Genomic DNA, 13,301 nt, shown 5'->3' with positions numbered 1-13,301 from the left:
AGCACATGTTTTCCAGGAGGTGGAGTTGTATAACCAAAGTGCATGCCTCAAACATGCCTTTTGTGTCTCATGGGACCTGTAAGTGTAAATAATCTTTAAGATTCACTGAATTCTGTCTTTAACTATTTAATACCTGGAGTCCAGGGGTCCAAAACATGGCATTATTAGCAGCTGATGATCCTGTGACATACTATGCATCCTTGTCATTGTCAAAGAACAAACATTTTCAAATGTAGCCTGCATAAAAGAGCAGAGGAATCGTACAGCTCATATTGAAACTCATTGGGAAATTGATATTTAACCATTTTTTTCTAGAGGATTTCACAAACCTGCTTGTTTTTTGTTTTTATTTTTGTTTTTGCTTTATAAATGAAATCCTGAATTGCGTCTTCTAAAGCTGATTCTTCACTCCTGCAGAGGCACGTGGCTGAAATATGGGTTCGGGGTCATGTGTGTGGTTTTAAACACATGGCCCCTGAACAAACAGGAATGCCATTCTCAACTACAGTTGTTGCAGCAGGCTTGCGTAGCAGGTGGTGACAAGTTACATATGTTACACTTCTGTGTCTCTCTGGACATAACACACATATTTCTAATGCCCAAAAGCATGGTATAAGGTCAAGACAAGTCTATTAATCACTGCTGCATATACACTATACAGTATAGTTGTGACACCTGTCAAGCAATCTCTCATCACACTGCCTCAAAATTAATTTGTATCCTTGTGTTTGTTTGTGTGTGTACATGCCTGTGATATGTGTGCAGTAGCTATTATTTATTATTTTATTGAGTGTTTGAATAAGGCTGTGTTAATTACCATACCAATGTGAGGTAAGGACAGTCTGCATTCCAAAAACCGCCTCTTTAATATCATCACTCACCATCAGTATTATTGGTTGAATGTGCTGAAACCTCAATGAGCAAAACTTATTAGGAATGTGCTGTTAAACAGTAAACATCAGGATAGGGCAATAAACCCGGCAGTGCACACAAACACACAGTGTGAGAACTGCATGTTTACACAACAACAAACCCGTTCCTTTCACGGTGATTGCGGTTCAGTATGAAGTTCCCATGTGACTGAGCCAGAGAGAGGAGGGGAGGCCGATCCAAAAAGTGTAGAAAATGTAATTTTCTTGGATGTTTGAGCACAAAGGAATTTGACCCTCTGACTCCCGTTTACATTCTCTCATCTGTCATCATATAAATTCTGGGAAAGAAAGTGAGTGAGGGAGAGAGAAAGAAAGCGAGAGAGAGACGTGGTCGAAACATGTCAGCTGCCTTTCACATCCACAGAGGAATGTTGGCGAGTCTTCACAATGTTGTCAGTCAGTGCGCCAGATAAGAGCTCTCAGTTCATAAATAAGATTGATGGCATCACATACCACCAGATCCTGCTCTGTGTTTTCCCATACAAGCCTCTCTGTCAAAAGCATCCGTGCTATCTCACCAGCTCATATCCTCTCTGTCCAAGTCCAGGCATGCTGAGGTGTTTCAACATTATTCCTCCTCCAATTATCGAACCACACAACAGCAGGATACAGTCTGACTTTGTTCGCACAGTTGTGAAGGGGAATGAAGAGCAAATGTTTCCTGGCGCAGAAAACTGACCTTTAATACTTTGTTTAGTGAACAATCGAAGAAAATTGTGTTTAGGGCCCCACAGTGCTACTCAGTGACATTAAGCCAAGGAGCCCTCAGAATACTAATATATGAAAAATAAACTCCTTCTTGATATATTGTCAAATAAGTTCTTGCACACAATCACATCTTGATGACAGGCATTCAAAAGGATCAGAAGAAGCCACAAAATCCTTTTTCTTCCTTTGATATATCTGTGACATTTTTTATACAATAGAAAATGACCTCAGTCTGGAATCAAAGCTGCCTTTGTTGACAAAAGAGACGGTTACAAGAGATGGTCACAATTGAAGCAACAGAGGACATAACATATATTTTTAGTCCCTAGTGTAGATTAAGTTCTTAAGATACTGGATCCTACATAGCACTTTCGCACCTTTTGTTAATAAACTACCCTTGCCTGAGGTAATGCCTGCATTTTTCAAACACCATGCCACAGTTTTTATTACAGTTTTTCTGATTAAAATGTTCAGTCTTAGCCAAGATGATGTCATCAGGGTTATTGTGGAAATCCTCTTCTAATGGATCTAGGTCTAGATCATCTGGATCATGGTTGATGGACTTTTCACTTCCTGGCAACCCAAACTTTGTTTCTATTACTGGCTTATAACTGATCTATGAAGCATTTTTAGATTTAACCTAAAGCTAAAATTAGGTGCTTTATCTTAAGGTAACTTTATAAGGGAAACAACATAGATAGCCAAACGAAACTGAGTATTACAAGTGTGACATGGTTTAATTTTGATATATCAAGCTTCTCTTCCATAGCTAATTGTTATATTTCACACAAATGTTGCATGTGTTTGGATGACTGGTGAACCATGTGAGCGGACACTGATGACACCATAACATCCATTGTCCTCGTCATTGTCATTCTCATTGTCCCACTACATTGTAAAGTCTCATTGTGAGCACTGCTCAACCGGCCCAAACTGGTACAAGTCAATATTTGTGACTATGTGTGTTCATGCACAAGTGTGTGTGTGTGTGTGTGTGTGTGTGTGAGGAGAGACAGGGAGATATATCCTGAGTCAGATACCTCATAGCTGAGCTTCCCATTCTCTCCATCCTCACGACCAGAAATAGTACATAAACACCTCTGGGTGTGAGGTTTAAATCGGAGGCAATGAGAGCATTTAGGAATGCAGGACACGTTAGCAGAGGTGGACAGTGGCACACGGGAATTTCAAACGGTATTAGTGGCTAATCCAGGAGAAACCTGTCTTTGTCATGTATAGGGTTACGTGTCCCCGCGAGAATGTGATCTATGTCAAGCATGCTCTTCATGGAAAGAGGAGAACAAGAGAGCAGGCCACCCGAGAAAGCTGAACTCAAAAGAATTCAGCTCTGGTATTCATTAATGAAGAGCACTCTGCTGTGGTAGAATGAGGAGATCAAGTGACAATGTGAGAAAGAAGATTCATAACATTTACCAGAAAAACAATAATTTTATAAACAAATAAGAGGAAACAAGAGTAAAATCCTGTGTAAATGACACAATTCACAAGTCAGGGAGCCAGTTAATGTATATTAGAATATTTTATTGCTTTATGAAATGTTGCATGAATTCAACTGTAAAAACCTTCATACTGTTTGAAGTTCACAGAAATGTCTGTTTTGAAGTCAACACTTGGTTGGTTGGGTACAGCTTGACATGACCGTGATTGTCGGCACATAACTTACGACAAACATACAAACATTAAACTCTTTGGCGTCCTGCTCAAAGCACTATTATATCTAAAATAACAATACAAACATCTGTATAAAATATATAATAACAATAATAATAATAATAATTAACCTGTTTGTTAGTTCAAAGCTCACAGTAAACAAGAAACCAACACGGTATAGTTTTCAACTTTTATCCCGTAGTGGTGATCCAAACCAGCAGAATCACCACATCAGGAAACACACTCACATACTGTAATCACACATGCAAACATAGTCTGAGAAGGAAAACGTCTTTAAAAAAAAAAAAAAAAACACACACACACACACACACACAGATGATGAAATCAACACTATGATGCATCACCCTCCCAAAAATACAAACAACACCAGGTCTGTGTCAGTTTGGCAAAAAAAAAAAAAAAAAACATACCAAATTGTCATTTATATATTATATGCATCTCACTGTTTGCACTCCTCTGAGCCTTGTATAGAACCAGCTACTTGGGCTTAATGAATATGGACAGCGAGAGCATTTAAATCAGCAGTGTCTCATGTGTTATCAGCTTAAATTATTGAGCAAAAGGGAAGTCTTCCAAACAGATAATATGCATGTGATAGGAATGAGGTTATTCAGATCAACATTTTCTGGAGAGGAGGGGAATGCAGGTCACATAGATAACCTTTTACTGAATATTTATCTAGAAGAAGAACACGAGGCTTAAGTTAATATTTGGGGAATGTGGAAACCAGATAAGATAAATATGTAGCTTTGTAATTCACTGGATTGGGAAAAGAGATAAAGAGGGTGATGAATGGGGGTGGGAAGCAGCAATTATTTTATATATATATATATATATATATTTCTATAAATATTTTGGCATACACTCTCTGAGAACATGTTGCCCTATTACAATCCACAATACTGTCCAAGTACCTCAGAAGATTCATCTTTTCTCACCCAGCCGGGCAGACTGCCTGCAGCTGTCCAGCTCAGTGAGAGTAAGTGAGTCAGAGCACAGCTCTGTAAAAATGTGAAAACAGTCCTTTTTTTATGCTTTGGCCTCTTTCCACAACATTCTTGTATTCAATGTTTTCTTCCTCTCGCCATTCAAAGACTCGCACTCTTCACAGATTCTCAGAATTGCTTTTGTTTTCTCATTTAAAATCCACTTCTCAGTTCTTTAAATGAAGATTTCCACTGCCTCTGACTCCAGCTCTTCCAGGCCTCTGAAAGGGTTTAACAGCAGCTTCTTTGGAGCTGCCTTGTCTGGAAAAAGAAGAAAGAAAGAGGAGAGAGTAAGTAATTATAGACATGTTTTGAGGCTAAAACAGTGGAAAAATGTTCCAGATACAGCTCAGCTATCAGTGAGTAAAGGTTAACAGAGAATTTTCCGCAGTCAAACAGGCCACTCTGGTGAATGTGCTCGGTCAACAGATCCACATTATTTCCTAACCATGCACATTCCACAAGGCCCACATTATGAACCATGACCTGGACAGATGGTATCTGATTGGCTGGTTAAGCGACAGCATGGTTAATCAATGTAGAGACAAAGTGGAGGTCCAAAACTCCTCTCATATAGGCAGAAAAAGCCTGCTCACATGCACTGTATGTGCGTGTGTGAGTGTGTGTTTTGCGCAGCGGAGTTGTCTAGTCACACTCTACACTGCACGTGTGCAAATCGTTCATCGTTCAGGTTTTATACTGAGAGTATTATCGGATTACTGGCCCTCGTAAACAAACACACTCATACATATTTGATAGATCACTCACCATTGTGGAGCTTAGTCGTGCTGCTGGCAGCCTCTTTGGCTTTGGTTCCCTCCACCTGCCGCTCTAGCGTTCCCGGTTCAGACTGAGCGGAGAACTGACGGTTCGGCAGCGTCTGATCGTCTGAGAGACTCTTACCTAAAAGACAACATTGCAAGGAAATGTCAGCATCTGTCAACTCTCATTGATTCCAAAGAGTTAATTCACAGAAAAGCTACCTCTGATTATTTATTCTCCTTATATATTTTAATGGTGTCTGTCTGAGGATGTGAGATGTACAGTAGGCTGCTTTGCCTTTGTAAACCCCCCCCCCTCCTGCCATGTTAATAATTTAGATAAGGGAACATTATTCTCCTCACCTCGACTCTTTGCGTTGCTCTTGAGGGTGTTGATGGAGGGAGTGGAGGAGGCGGGTCGTAGCGGTGCCCCCGCCACGTTCAGGAGGTTCGTCCGGGGACTTTGCTCATCCTTCCGTCCCTGGTCCTGGTGCAGCCGCTGGTTGAGGATCTTAATGACAGCATCCTTTTCTAAGATCTGAGCATAAAGGGCACGGATCCTGATACAAAACAGAAACATAAAAATACAAATTAGCGAGCAGAAAAGCTAATGGTGACAAAACCTTATGTAAATCTGTCAAGATTTGCACAGGTAATTCTTCATAGGTATGCACCTGTTCTCCATCTCTTGATTCCTGTAGTCGGCAACTGGCAGGTCCTCGTTGAAACTGTTGTTAGAGGAGTGGCAGGGCGAGTGGTTGATGATGGTGGTGTCTCTGAAAAGGTTATGCAATCACAGTTTAGCTTAAATGCCAATGAGCTGAAAAATGGAATGTCTCAGCAACTATCAAACCCCATATTTACCTCTGGGCGGCAGCAGTGGCAGCCACCTCCATGGCAAACTGCCTCATGGTACTCTCCTCTAGGTACTTCTGCTCCCAGCGCACCATGTCGGCTTCAAGGGCCAGGATTCGCTCCTCCCGCTCACGCAGACGCTCCTGGAGGGAGCTCATGGTCACTCCTGGTGGCTGGGATTGCCTCTGTGGTGGAAAGAAAAGGCAGGAACAGACAGGTTAGTTGATAAGAAGCGCCATGAAACAATTAAGTGCAGAAGCTTGACGCTCGCGTGTTACACCGCATATCAAATGCAGATGGGTTTTGCATTTTCCGACAAAATTCACCTGTTGTGCCCTCAGACTCCTCAGCTCCTGCTCTAGTCGCGTCCTGAGCTTCATCTCCAGGCTCTCCCTCTTCTCGCAGGTGGACTGCAGCTGAGCCAGCGCGCTCTGGAGCCTCTCCACCTTCTCCACGTAGGCCCTCTTCCTCCTCAGCTCCTCCTCGAGCTGGCGGCCGCGTCCCCGGGCCGCCTCCAGGGCCTCCTCGAGCCGCTTCGCCTTGAGGCTCTGCTCCTCCGCCGTTGCTCGCAGCCGCTCCAGCTCTCGCTCCGCGCGCTCCCGCTCAAAGTTCTGCTCCTCATCTAAAGCAAAAAATAAAAGTAAAGGAAGCTGAGTTAAATACATGTTTGATGCCTGTGGACATGATTTTAATAGCAGTGACGCACAAATGTTATGAGATCCTCTCTAAAAAAAAAAAAATCTATGGCCGTCAATCCACAATTTCTCCCTCCTGAGCCTAAACCAAGTAATGAGTACCAGAGTTGCTGCATGGTGGCCAGTGTTCTTCATTTAGTGAAGCTCTCCTGGAATGCTGAGAGGAAGGAGGAAGGGGGAGAAAGCCGCCCTATCCCTTTGACCCACATAGCATGGAGCATTCCTCATCAAGGCCATACAAACACCACCACCACTCTGCTTGAGTCCAGTTCCTCAAACAGACAACATAAATCACAGTAACAACAGGTGAGGGTGAGGGTGGTGGTGGAGTGGAAGGGAGGTGGGGGGGGGGCTTCTTTCTACCACTTCCCCTGCTGCTCTGTGATTTAGAGCCAGGTCATTTCCCTCCACAAAGACAGAGGTGTGTGGATCAAATTCCCTCATTATTGAGCCTTCTTACCAAATGAGCTGAGCTTATGCAAGTGAAATTCCATGCATGCAGGACGCCCTGAGCTACAAAAAGGGCCCCATGCCATGCTGCAATCCAGTCCAATCAAGCATGTTGATTACAAAGAAGGACGTGAGAGAGCGGCAGCAGAGGAATCTCGCCAAACAAAGCCATATAACTTACTTTGCTCGAGGAGTTTTGCCATGATATGCTGGTTGTGGTCGGCTGCTTCGACTTCTTTTGCAACGTGCGTTCTGGCGTTCTCCAAGTTTTCTGTAATGCAACACAGAATTCAAATTACATTAAGCTGTAAACCAATTTATGCATGTTGGGGCTGTTACTGTGCCAGACTATTTCTACAGCATGTGGTGTTGTGATGTTCTTGTGGCAGTACCTCTGAGGTCTCTGTTGAAATCCTGCAGCCTCCTGATCTCAGCCACCAGCCTCCTCCTCAGCGTCTGCTCCAGGTTTTCCCTCTTACTGCTGCCCTGCATCAGTGTCTCGTAGGCCTCCGAAATACGCTGGATCTCCTGCTCCAACTGGAAGGAGGAAGGAAGGGAAGAGAGAGAAGGAGAGATGGAGGAGGGATGGAGGAGAGGGGGAAGAAAAGAGCACAGAGACGAAGAGGAATATTTTGGTTAACCTACTTCACATGCCAGGGAGGAGCTGGAATGTAGTTTCATGTTGTCACAGTACATAGATATACATATGGGTACATTTTGTGACTGTGTATATACAGGACACTCAGTGTGTGTGTGTATATCTGTGTATACGTGGTATAATTCTGAGAAGGAATTCAAGCCCGCACCACTCCCTGTGAGACTGATTTATATCTACATTCCTGAGGGCTGATAGCTCTAGTTCCAGGTGTGTGAGTGCACAAGAGCGTGCACGTACACAACACACCTCAAGGTTAAAATGCACACAAAGACTCTCTCTCACACACACACACACACACACACACACACACACAGAGGTCTGGGAAGGCTGCCAGCGGAGAGGGAAGGTGTGCATGCCTGTGCCTGGGTTGTGGAAATGGCAAAAGAGACACCCACCATTACAGCAGTCACACAGGCATGTTTACTCAGGGCTGCGGCCTGACGGAGAAAACTTTCCAACCCCGGCAATTATCATTCTTCAGGGCTGAGACAAGGCAACGGCCATGTGACATAACTCCAGCAGAGAGTGGAGCAGATTTTTTTTATTTTTTTTAATAAAGATTGGCAGAGGTGTCGGGTTTCTCTGAAGCTGTTTCCACCATGTTGAACAAGAAAATATCTCATTTTAGGGCCTGGTTGGTCAGAGAGTCAATCATGGGTGGCACTAAAAAGAAAGTGGAGTAAAAGTGAGAAACGAAGGTGAAAAAAGTGTTGTTTGGTGGAAAAACAAAAAGGGGCCTTTCACTTTTTACACACCACCTGCCATGGACCCTTCCCCCACCCACCAACCCCTCCTCCCCCCATCAGCTGTGTGTGGTTCGCGACCCGATCGACTGCTCTCTGACAAGCCCTAGATTACGCTGAAAATCTATGGCCTCCCTGGAACTAAAAGCGTGCACACACACACACACACACACACACACACACTCTGTCTGTGGCCTACACTGGGTCAGCTACACAATGAGAGGAGTGTGTAAACACAGTAGCAGGCTGTGACCTCTGTTTGTGCCTCTGCGGTATGAAGGTAGCAGCTGCTGATCTCATCTGTCCAGTCCAGATGAGGGAGTGCTGCCTGGAGTTGGATGTCAGGGAAGACAACTGTCGACCGGGGTTGTGTTTCGTAGACAGGTGGCTGAGATGGAGGATGTTGTCTGACCATTCAGCCAGTAAATAACTACTTTGAAGTATTTCCATATGAACTTTTTCTTTTGCCATTTTAAGCTGCTGCTACTAACTTTTAATCCTATATTTGAAGATTGCCTTTTACCTTAATTGACGGAAATTTGAGTATTTCTGGAGTATTCTTCCTGATGGATATGTCAGCTGCATTAAAAAAAAAAAAAAAGAGATTTTCTCTCATGGATATACCTTCTGAATACGGCCAGTCTTCTCCCTGTGTGCCTCCAGCTCTTGCCTCAGCCTCTCATTCTCCATCAGCAACAGCTCCACCTGGTTGGGCTCCTCCAAGCCAGCAGGTGGCAGGCTGGTGAAAGCGTTGTAGCAGGGGACATCAGCTGGCTGACCAGACTGAACATACCTGGGTGAAAGAGAGACATTATTAAGTGAAAACATACTCATATCTTAATGATGTATCTGAATTTGAGGCCACTCCAGCTGAATTAAAACATCTGGAGTTAGAGGAATGAACTTTATCTTTTGAGCAAGGCATCTGAAATATCACTCTATTCCTGTCTATCACCAAGCAGACAAGCTGACTCCAGTGTAAAGAATGTAAAAGTCTATATGAGGAACATACTTTTGTAAAAGCATCCGAGGCAACACAAGCATGTGAAACTATCCTGTTGCAGTATGCCAAGCATTACAAACACCTACAGGGCTGGACTTGTTCTCCTCTAAGTATTTCAAGAAGGAAATTGGTACACAGGCTATGGTGTGACTCACTTTAATAGGTATGTGTTTACGCGTGTGAAACACAATGACGAGTCCTGAAGGATGAATACAAGGCGGGTTCTCGTACGATAAAACTACACCACAGAGCATGATGTAATGTAAAAGTAGTTTTTAAAGCATGCACACATAATCACAGATATGGCCGTGTCCACTGAGCTCCTCTTTGTACCTGTGCTGCTGTGCCTGCACTGGCTCCTGGACCTGGTGGGGGATAAATCCTTGGCCCTGAGTGGGGGCTGAGTACTCTGGAGGGGGGCTGCGCTTTCCCAGGGTCGGCCCGGCGCTCTGGAGGGCTTGCGGGGTGTAGTAAGGTAGCTCCGGGTAGCTGTGAGAGGTGCTCTTGATGGCCTCTGCTTTGGCAGCTGCATCATTCCTCTCCAGAGATATCTGCATGCGGTGTTCACTGAGTGACCGCACATGGCTGCACTTGAGCTCCATCAAATCTGCCTCCTCATGGAAGGCCCCCTCTTGCAGGAGCTTCTCCTCATGGAGCTGCCTGATGGGACCCGTGGAGGCCCAATGAGAGGCCAGATACTGCGAGTGCGCCTTGGCCTGCTCGTAGGTCGGCAGCTCCTCCCCGTGCAGCTGGTAGAGCTGGTAGCCACTCTCTGAGTGGTGGTAGTCTCCCTGGTGCTCCTGGCCCTGAGGCTCCTGCCTCGCGGAGAGCTGAGGGAATGTAGGGTCCTCCTGGGTGAGACTCTCCAAAGAGGATCGTGGGCTCCTGCCCATGTCGCCCCCGCTGCTGGGTCCGCTGTTGCTTCCACTGCCTCCACGCAGAGCCTGCTGCTGGATGGCTAGTAAGGTACGAGTGTCTGTGGGGTTTCCATAGCGGAGCTGCTCCTGGATGAGTCGGTGCAGGACCGTGCCAGACGGCTCTTCAGTGGACGACATACTGCTTTGTGTACGTTGCTATTCTCTCTAAAGACCAAGCTGAGCTCTTTCTCAGTATGAAAGTATTTAAATAAATCAGCTGTGAACCTGGGACACAACAAGATGAGAGAATAATGTAGAATCAGTCTGAGGTGACCAAGATAAACATAAACAACATGAGACAATTGATAACTAAACACATTAACATACTAATAATAAAGTCACATACGGATGAAAGGCTATTTGTTGAAGCATGTAGGCCTTGACACAGACTTTTATATCATGCAAACACATTTCCCCTAATGTCAAATCCTTTACATAAACATCTTTCATAAATGTTTTGTTCCAGTATTTACATGAAAATAGTAAAGCCCCGAGTCTCCTGTACCAACAGCGACAACACGGGGATGTGGAGACATTTTCCACAGCAGGCAGAAAGTGCTTGCGCCAAAAATTCCAATCTCACGGGGGAGCAAAAGCGCACAAAAAACCGCATCGTAAAATAACTTTTTCTTTGCTCTAACAGGAGTTTTGTCGCTGTTAATAACTTTAAATTCCCTCCCAACACACTACATTCTCAAAGTTTAAACCAGAAGTAGCAGTGTAGCTGCCTTAGTCGTGTTTTGTGTTCAGTTTTCTATCGTGGCAAATAGAAGGGGGGGAAAAGACGCTCTTCTTACCAGCTCACGCTCTCATCATAACAAAACGTTGTTCTCGATCTCGAAGTCAAATTCAGAGTAATTCCACTATTTCCATGAGGATTTCCTTTTTTTTTCGACTCAAACGTGTCTCATCTTTCTCCACCCCCCCAGGACGGTCCGTCGCGGTCCTCTCTTGCTGTGAAATGATTGTGGAGCGAGAGCAGGCGGCGATAATAAGTAACCGAGGAGGGACTGAGGTCGGAATGCCAGGAATGTAAAACGCGAGGTCCCTCGGGGATCAAAAGCGTAAAACCACACGGGAGGCGGGGGGAGGAATAGGAGGAGGGAGGTTGCAATGCGCTTTATCATTACCAATGAGGAGTTAAAAAAGAAGTATAGGAAAGGGCATTTGTTTTACAAAGCGGGGAGTGAATGTGTTTGGGAATAAATGCATTCATGCTCAGAGAAAGAGCGAGAGATCTGTCTTCTTTTCCCTCCTATGAGACTTTACACAGGTTTTCAGTGGCAGCACTGGTGCTCTGTTTCTCTGATTAACTGATTCATTAAGTACTCCGATCACTTACTCGAGTTACAGTAGCAACACCACATTATAAAAAATGTGTACATTATAAAAAAAAGGAAGTTTGAAGTTGAGGTGCAAAGTTGTATAAAAGGTAAATGCTCTCTTAAAAGCACAGTTATCTCAAAATTATGCTTGATTACAGTACATTAGTGAATGACTGAGTTACTCTGCACCACAGGAAAGAATATCTGTGTCAGTATATCTTTATTACTGATATACTGACACAAGCAGTACTTTAATGCAACAGTTGGTTGAGTTGGGGCTTAATTTAATTGCTTTATACTGCTGAGTTCTAAATCTATACCAGTGCATCATGTTTTACAAACAGATCACATGTTTTGCATTTAAAATATTGATCTAATAAGTAACTATAACTCTTAAACAAATGTATTGGAGTAATAAGTACAATATTTCCCTCCAATATGTAATAGAGTAGAAGCATAGAGTAAAATGAAAATACTCAAGTACCTTAAAATGTACTTCCTACTGTTGAATACATTTTATGTCTTTCTAAATATATGCAAATACATGCTTATGTAAGTATTTGTATGTATATGTATGTATGCTTCTTATGTGTGATAGACATACGCCTCTATACTCGTAATTTTAGTGGTATATGCAAATCACTGCAGGCATTCACTGCAGGTCAGTATGGGTAGGTAAAAACTGTCTGTACAAGTGTGTGAAGACTGTGCATGCCTTAATTCTGTGTGTGTGTGTGTGTGTGTGTGTGTCACTGTGGTGTGTGTGGCAGCTGTCCCCTGGAATCTGAGGTCTGTGCATGCCCCATTACTACAAACACAGTGGCTCTTTGTACCCAACATCACACTACATGGTGCAGAACAGCGCCTGCCCTGGAGAATGCCACACATGGGCACTCCCTCCTGCTGATTTACAGGTTCAAATCTCAAACATGCAGGGCTTGTCCTCCGGCTGAGACGAGGTTACACACAGAATCACAAGACGGATGGATGGAGACTCAGTCAGAAGGATAATTAACCCTTCTTCCAGTCACAAATTAGGTCATTTGCACAATTTATCTTCTCCAAATGATAGGCCAAACCGCAACACAACATCCATTTTTGCTTCCTTGAAGAGATAAACTTCCCGCCTTGAGGGAGGAAGCGAGTCTTTATGACACGCTTTATTTCTGTCCGAGCCAAAAAACAAGACAGAGCTATTTATTACCTGCTTGGACATAACTGCTGCTATATCAAGGACTTTAGACAGGGACTCTGGATTCTACTGTAGGCCTTTAAATAGCAGAGATTTTAGGCATAACACTCTAATGATATCTCTGGGCAGTGGAGGGAGAGAAAGAAAGGAAGAGAGAGGGAGGGTTATAGATGTTATCCTGCTCCTGAATAATCCACAAATGTAGAAAAAAGAAAACAAACTCCAACAGAATCAATAAAGAAATGGATGCAATCAAAGCACGACAGGCCACAGTCATTGATTGTCTTACAGTATGCGACCATTGGCCTGCGGCTGGTTATCTCATTAGACCTAGAAATCTATAGGCCCAATCAGTTGGTATTGATGGTATGTGTCCACAAATAT

The 13,301-nt window shown here is 43.8% G+C and overlaps 1 protein-coding gene across 1 annotated transcript; it reads right to left on the bottom strand.

Annotated features, from left to right (window-relative positions):
• Window positions 1–3,161: 3,161 nt before the first annotated feature.
• amotl2b (angiomotin like 2b) lies at window positions 3,162–11,391 on the bottom strand. Its single transcript, XM_018676682.2, has 11 exons — window positions 11,198–11,391; window positions 9,817–10,625; window positions 9,105–9,273; window positions 7,472–7,616; window positions 7,261–7,350; window positions 6,261–6,556; window positions 5,944–6,119; window positions 5,754–5,855; window positions 5,443–5,639; window positions 5,087–5,221; window positions 3,162–4,579 (listed from the first exon to the last, which is right to left on the bottom strand). Exons 2-11 carry the CDS (start codon window positions 10,536–10,538, stop codon window positions 4,494–4,496), a joined length of 2,118 nt encoding a protein of 705 aa, XP_018532198.1. The 5' UTR covers window positions 10,539–10,625; window positions 11,198–11,391; the 3' UTR covers window positions 3,162–4,493.
• Window positions 11,392–13,301: the final 1,910 nt, after the last annotated feature.

Source organism: Lates calcarifer, linkage group LG4 (genome assembly GCF_001640805.2).
Source record: "Lates calcarifer isolate ASB-BC8 linkage group LG4, TLL_Latcal_v3, whole genome shotgun sequence".
In the NCBI taxonomy this organism is placed as follows: Eukaryota; Metazoa; Chordata; class Actinopteri; family Centropomidae; genus Lates; species Lates calcarifer.
Note: the sequence above shows the minus strand (reverse complement) of the source record. Positions and strands in the feature narration are given on the sequence as shown.